The sequence below is a fragment of the Rutilus rutilus genome (assembly GCF_951802725.1).
Source record: "Rutilus rutilus genome assembly, chromosome: 13".
Taxonomy (NCBI): Eukaryota; Metazoa; Chordata; class Actinopteri; order Cypriniformes; family Leuciscidae; genus Rutilus; species Rutilus rutilus.
In genome coordinates, this window is record NC_140218.1 from 18649310 (window position 1) to 18656507 (window position 7198).

A 7198-nucleotide genomic window follows, 5' to 3' on the forward strand; every position below is an offset into this window, starting at 1 on the left:
TATCGCGAGACTGGAGTGACTTGCGTGAAATTATCCGGTGTTCGTCTCCGAGGTGAGTAGGGATGCTGGAAAACGTGAAAGAATAGGCTATCATTTCGTCTAAATTACGGTAGACATTGCTGGCGAAATGGTATATGTTACATTTAATTTACATTAAATACCTGAGTAATTTATGATTTGTCAATACGCAGGCCGGCTTTTGCTGCTATAGTAGGCTATTTACGTCGTGACAAAAATAAAAGATGTTTAAACAGTATCACTGCCTGATGTGACTTGCGCCGGTTTACCATAATGAAGGCATTTCTGTTTTGTAAAATATACAATGGAATTTGAGCATCTTTTCCATAGCCTATTCATCAGCAGCCCACATATGTGTAGGCTGACATTAGACATCAATTCTCATATCAAGGTTTTTCTGATTTTAAATAATTGTTTCCATTTGTGTCTATTGTGTTAAAACCATATCTGATTCTCCTGAATGTGAACTGATCTGGGCTTCAGTAGTTCTGTTGGATTTAAATTGTGATACAAATCAACAGTCTCAGATTTTCTGGCATTTAAATACTCACTCATGATGTGGATGTCATCACCATTTTATGGAGGATGAGAAACCTCTCTTACTTACAAACACATTAAGGTCCATGGTGCATCTCAATCTGTCTAGCAGCACCTGAAATAAAGTAATACTATGTTAGTTTTTCTAATACAGGTGTTTCAAATTGGATATTTTAAAAACCGATGATGCCGGACTGGACTAGGGACATAGTCTTTTATTTGTATTGTACTGACTGAGTTTTTTAGGTGTATAGTCTATTGTCTAAGACTCAGTGTTCCATACACATTTATTTAATCAGTGCATGATGACAGTTATGAGTCATTTGAGATGAATTTGCAGATTAGTGCTTTCACTGCAAGGCTAGTTCAAGATGATCTTACATTAACATGACATCTCTGATATACATGTGCTCTGGTTCTGTTTTTTTAAGGATTACATTTTGTTGCAGGCTCTAGTAACAGCTATATTTTTCCAAATACAAAAGTAAGCTTTATTAGTAACGTGTGCAAATTCCGAGCATGAGTTACCATACTTGGCCTTCACGTCATGCCATATTTTCATCTGTACTGCTATGTGAAAGGATCTACTCTAAAACATGTCAAAATGAAAATTGTCGAAATTTGCTCTCCTGATATGTGGTGCTCTCTGTGAAAGAAATATGTTATTTTATGATTTTGTCCTGCCATAGTTAAAGATCATAAATTGCAGAGGGGTTTCTAGAAGAGTCTATAACATTGTGATATTTGTAAGGGGCAGACAGGTAAGACATTGACCCAGGATTTTGTCTTTTTATACAAGTAAAGGCTATCCAGCAACGATGGGGAACATTTTTGGCAACCTTTTGAAGAGCCTCATTGGGAAAAAGGAGATGCGGATTTTGATGGTTGGGCTGGATGCAGCTGGGAAGACCACAATCCTGTACAAACTGAAGCTGGGAGAGATAGTGACTACCATTCCTACTATTGGTAAAGCACATTTTCGGACTTATAATGTTTAATCGCGTAATTATTATTGTATTATTTTCCTCTTACACAGAGAAAAAGTCTATGTGAAGTTATAGGCAATGTCTACTCTACTCGTAAAGAAGGAAGTCATGTTTTACGAATCTTGCCAGCTTGTAATTTGTATCCCATTGTGCTGTTTTGTTACTAGGTTTTAACGTAGAGACTGTCGAGTACAAAAATATCAGTTTTACAGTGTGGGATGTTGGTGGCCAGGACAAAATCCGACCTCTGTGGCGTCACTACTTCCAGAACACACAAGGTGAGAAGAGGACTCATACACACACACACACACTCACACACACTAAACACACAAATGATTTTAAATAAACAGCCAATACACCTTGCAAATCATGAATCATGGATGTGACATAAACTTAAGCCTAAAAAGTCTACAGTCAGTAAGACAGTATGTTTTTTATACTCACCAAGGCTGCATTTATTCAATCAAATATACAATAAAATGATCCATCAGATATCATTCTAATACTCTGATTTGCACAATAAATATTTCTTATTATTATCAATGTTGAAAACAGTTCATATACTGCTTAATATTTCTGTTGTAACTGTGATTTTTTTTTCCAGGATTCTTTGATGAATAGAACTTTCTAAAGAACAGCATTTATTAGAAATAGAAATAATTTGTAACATTATAAACAGTCGCTACCTCCATTTCATCTCTACTTAAATATCCACCATAACGTGAAAATAATTATTGGCTGTATCAAATCTCAATAGCAGTGCATCCCCAGGTTCCTTCAGGTTGTGCAATTTGTTGTTCAGTGACAGTTGAGTATTGTTCCCTATAGTCCACATATCTCAACTAAATCACAAGTAAATTATCAGAAAAACATCCATATTTAAAACTTTATAAACTATACTCACTGGCTTTCCGGCAACGGTCGTACGGACGATCATGAGAGAGTTGAGTTCCGGCGGAAGGGTGACCTCTGCTCTGAACCGATGTATGACATAGTGTAAGCGTAAGCTTTGGTGAGAATTGACAAATGCGGAATCACAGAGGATAGAGCTAAACAAAACCATGATCATGAATTAGATGTCTAAAACAAGAAGTTTTAAAGAAAAATGTTTGAGGATTTCAATATAAGAGAAGAGGAGCTACATATAGCAAGAAGAAGAAGAAGAAGAGGAGTTACGTCATACGTCGGGTCAGAGGTCACCCTTCCGTATGATCGCACGTATGGCCATTGCCGGAAGCCAGTGAGTATAGTTTATAAAGTTTTAAATATGGATGTTTTTTCTTACAAAAACCCATCACTTCACTCCAGAAGGTGTGTATTAACCCACTGGAGTTTTGTTATGGATGGATGTGCTTTTTGGAGCTTCAGAAATTCGGCCACTATTAAGTGCCATTACAAAGCTGGGAAGAACCAGGATATTATTTAATATAACTCTGATAGTGTTCGGCTGATAGTAAAAGTCATATACACCTAGGATGGCTTGAAGGTGAGGATTTTCATTTTTAGGTGAACTATTTCTTTAACTGTCACTTTTGATCAATTTAACGGATCCCTGCTGAATAAAAGTATTCATTTGATTTGTACAAAGGGTCTTCATTGTGCACATTTCACATAATTTCCCATGTATTTTGAAGGTCTGATCTTCGTGGTGGATAGCAATGACCGCGAGCGAGTGAATGAAGCCAGAGAAGAGCTGATGAGGATGCTGGCTGAGGATGAACTGAGAGACGCTGTACTCCTCATCTTTGCCAACAAGCAGGCAAGAGCTTCCTTATGCTTCTGCTGTGGTCTTCAAATCAGAGACAGTTTATTAATGTTAGCATTGTGTATTTGCCATCTACCAATATAACTTTCAAAGCACCCCTAAGTGCATCAGTTTCTATGTTGACAGTGGAAACCCATTGAATTATTTGGTGATGTCCCTGCTGTGGTTGTAGTTCATTAGTGGACTGGTAGTTAGAAGGGATTATTGTAGAAAACGTCAGTGATCAACATTTGGAAGATAGAAAATGTTCCTCAGTCTTGTTCCTCAGCGTGCCTGTGTGTGTTTGCCTCCATCTTCCAGATGGCAGAGGTGAAAACAGACTATTTTTGGACTGGATGAGCTCTCTGATGATTTGCAGAGCTCATTGCCGGTAGTGGTTGTTGAGGTCTACCGCTGATGTGTTGAGCAGTTTTGAAGGTCTCTTTGATCTGATGATGTGCAGCTGGTGTATCATAGTGTGATGCAGTAGGACATGATGCTCCCATAGCTCCCACAGTAGCACTGATTCTGTAAAAGATCTCTAGAGAAATGTAGGCTTTTCGGTGTGTGCAGGAATTATAGACACATCCAGGAAAATGAGTTGAGGAGCTATGGGAAATCCTCTTTGATATGGATGCTGAGGAACTTAAAGCTGTTTTCCTATATGCTTACTTGTTATAAAACTAAGAGAGATAGTCAGACTGTCTGAGGTAGGAATACTGATATTACATTATTTTAGAGCTATTATGAAGGTTGCTTTACGGGATGCACAATATATCAGTACAAAATACATATGCATGCTCATTTCCTCTATTGTTACACTTAGGCCTGGTTTCACAGACAGGGCTTATATTAAGATAGGATCTTAATATCTTGAGACAAAACAATGGCACTGACATATTTTATTTAGGATATGTTTCAGTTAACATGCAGTTTAGTCTTGTCACCTAATACTCACATAATGCTAATATTTAAAAACACTAATATTTTTAATAACAGTTAAATGGAATCTTTAGCTAAACTAAAAAAAATATATATCCATTTTCAGACTGCACATTATAATGTTGTGATGCCTAAAATCAGTGTGTTTAAAATTGTGTTCATTATTTTGTATTTTATATGTAAGTATAGTTAATTTATTTTAAATTATAAATGTGTAATTTTTTGTTTTTTCATTTTAAATGTATAATTTATTTAGGATTTAGACAAAATAATATCAAATTTTTTATTTCCACCATAATATGAAAATAATTATCAACTATGTTGGCCAGAATTTTAATAGCAGTGCATTTAATTCCTTTGTGATTCGTCATAATTTAATTTATATTTAATTTTAAATGAGTAAATTATTTAGACAAACCAGTATAGAATTTAATATAGTATAGAAGTCGGTATCTATTTTGTAAATGCATGTTATAGATTTTATTGTGAATGATTCATCCATCATCTGTTTCATTTGACATTTTCTTGTAATATTTAATCAAAATGTCATAACTAGATCTTCCGATGAAAATGACTTCTCTGCGGTGACATATCCCGGACTTCTCCAAACATTTAGTCCGCTTAAACCCTGCCCATTTCTTACGATCAACTGCGAGCTCACAATCGTTTTTGAGCGCAACGGCCGAAATCCAATCAACAACCGGTCTCCGCCTCACATTTTTTCTTTTTCTGACAGTCCAGACCATTACACTTGTCACAGTGCGGAAGAAAAAAGCAGTCACTTTCTCCATTTCATCTCTACTTTAATGTCCACCACATTGTTCCTTATAGTCCACATGTCGCAACTAAATCACAACTAAACTATCTATGTAGGCTGTATACATAGTAAGATGTGGAGTTGTGTATGTTTCTTTCTCACTCTACAGGATCTGCCAAATGCAATGAATGCTGCAGAAATCACAGATAAGCTGGGTCTCCACTCCCTGCGCCATCGTAACTGGTACATCCAGGCCACTTGTGCCACCAGCGGAGACGGCCTATATGAGGGTCTGGACTGGCTGGCCAACCAGCTCAAGAACAAGAAATGAGGCAGGCTGGATCCAAGTGGAACCGGTGGGAAGTGGCAGCTCATCAGCGAGCACCAGTGGTTTCAAAGATTCTTTCATTCTGTTTACAAGTTATGACCATCGGGAGTCGGGTCATCTCAGACAGTGTAACCCCTCGCTACGCCCCACCTAACAGATCCGTGAGATGATTGGGGTAGCACTAGCACCCCATGATTCATGTTCATTCTTACAAGTGAAGATGTTTTACTATTCTTATGTGATTTAAACATCTCAGTTTCTTGTGTCTGTAAACTGTAAATGTATAAAAGACAGGGAGTGAATGAAAAGCTTTTACTTATATGGAGGTATCGCTTAAATGCAGGTCATTTAAACTATATTAACTGCACTGATAGATGAGAAACCTGTTGATTCAGTTTCCTGAAATATTTAAATAAAATCAAGTGAAATAATACTCTGAAAACAGTCGAGAAACATGTTGTGATTTTTGCTATAGTGTTGAAAATGAAATAGAAATGCATTGTGATTTATTATTAGCATATCAGCCAGACTTCATGACTGTCAGTGTTACACAGGGGTGATGATGCTCTTATTGTATGTATCCAGACAATAACCGGTGTCTCTGCACAGGTTGCTGAGCAAGCTTTGGTTTGTAAACAGATACTGTGGATCTCTTCTTTCGGCATGCGTATTTAATAGCACAGTGTTCCATGTACAAGAACGATTTCTTTTGTGTAGCCGTTTCTTTCTGTTCTGTTGTGTTGTGTAGCTAAATGCATGCGTTTCACCGACTATATCCGCTGCGATTACATGTTCGTCTGTGTCGTGCCGTGTACGTGTAGACATGCTCATTGAACGCGTCATCACTTGTGTTGCATTTATGTTAGTGACTTTTTGCTAGTGTTGCATGGGCAAATCTGAGGAGAAGAACAAGGGTAAATCTCTATAGCCATGTGACTGGTGTAGCTGATTTAAAAGCATTTGGTAACTTCACACAAATGCTGAAAAGAGTGTCAAAGTGACTATACAGTATAGTCACGGGTACTAATAGACTCAAATATGGTTGTGTGTGTACGCTCATGAATGACTAAGTGTGTTTATATATTGCACGCTTAATAAAGTATGCATTTAGATAACTGAATGTGAATATCTATTATTTCTTGTAAAATGTGTCCAGTGTCTATACGTTTTTTTTTTTTATGTTCATTGCATTGAGATACGGTTAATTCTGCAAGCATTCAAATCAAATTCTAAATCAGCTTAAATAGTTTTCCCAATTTTGCATCTGCACACAAAGTCATTTTCAGTCATCCATACTTACATTTATCCATATATGCATCTAGCTCCTCAACCAGTGTTACTATTGTTAACTAAAGCTATTAAAAATCTCATATAAAGCTGAAATAAAATATAAATAATAAATAAAAACAAACAGGTTTTTTTTATTGCTTTGGCACAATGTTCACAAGCAATCGGTCCAATGCTCTTGGTACTAATATCACAACAGATCATCAAAAGTGTCGTTTTTTTCCTCAAACATTTCAGCATCATTTCAGTTGTGTTAGTTCAATACACAAAATCACAAAGTATCTTTTTCATTACACAAAATAAATGTTTATATATAAATGTTTCATTCACAGCCTTTCATAAAGCTCTTACTATCAAACTTTTGATTTGCATCTCTTCTCGTTCAGTTTTATATATTTGCCTATTACTATTATATTATCTAAATTAAGTTAATGGTTAATGTATCATGTGGTACACCTATAGTTTGTTCAGTATAAAAATCATTATGTCTATGGAAAGTCCCCATAAAACATGAAACAACGTGTGCGTGTGTGTGTGTGCGCGCGCGCATGAGAGAGAGAGATTTGCAGTTTGTGGACTGCAAATGGCATTTTACATTA

General features: G+C 36.4%; 1 protein-coding gene across 2 annotated transcripts; it reads left to right on the forward strand.

Annotated features, from left to right (window-relative positions):
* Window positions 1–6424, forward strand: arf3a (ADP-ribosylation factor 3a). Of its 2 annotated transcripts, none has more exons than XM_084428244.1 (5): window positions 1–52; window positions 1355–1521; window positions 1709–1819; window positions 3176–3300; window positions 5154–6424. In XM_084428244.1, the coding sequence occupies exons 2-5, from the start codon at window positions 1374–1376 to the stop codon at window positions 5313–5315; spliced, it is 546 nt and encodes a 181-aa protein (XP_084284370.1). In that variant the 5' UTR covers window positions 1–52; window positions 1355–1373; the 3' UTR covers window positions 5316–6424. The 2 variants fall into 2 exon arrangements, with proteins under 2 accessions (XP_084284370.1, XP_084284371.1); XM_084428245.1 differs by having other exon boundaries at window positions 28–52; window positions 1360–1521; window positions 5154–6418.
* The last annotated feature ends 774 nt before the right edge of the window (window positions 6425–7198 follow it).

Coding starts and splice junctions, on each gene's coding strand:
- arf3a (XM_084428244.1), top strand. CDS start 1,374: ATGGGGAACATTTTTGGCAACCTTTTGAAGAGCCTCATTGGGAAAAAG. Junction 1,522..1,708: donor GACTACCATTCCTACTATTG/GTAAAGCACATT, acceptor TTTTGTTACTAG/GTTTTAACGTAGAGACTGTC. Junction 1,820..3,175: donor CTACTTCCAGAACACACAAG/GTGAGAAGAGGA, acceptor TGTATTTTGAAG/GTCTGATCTTCGTGGTGGAT.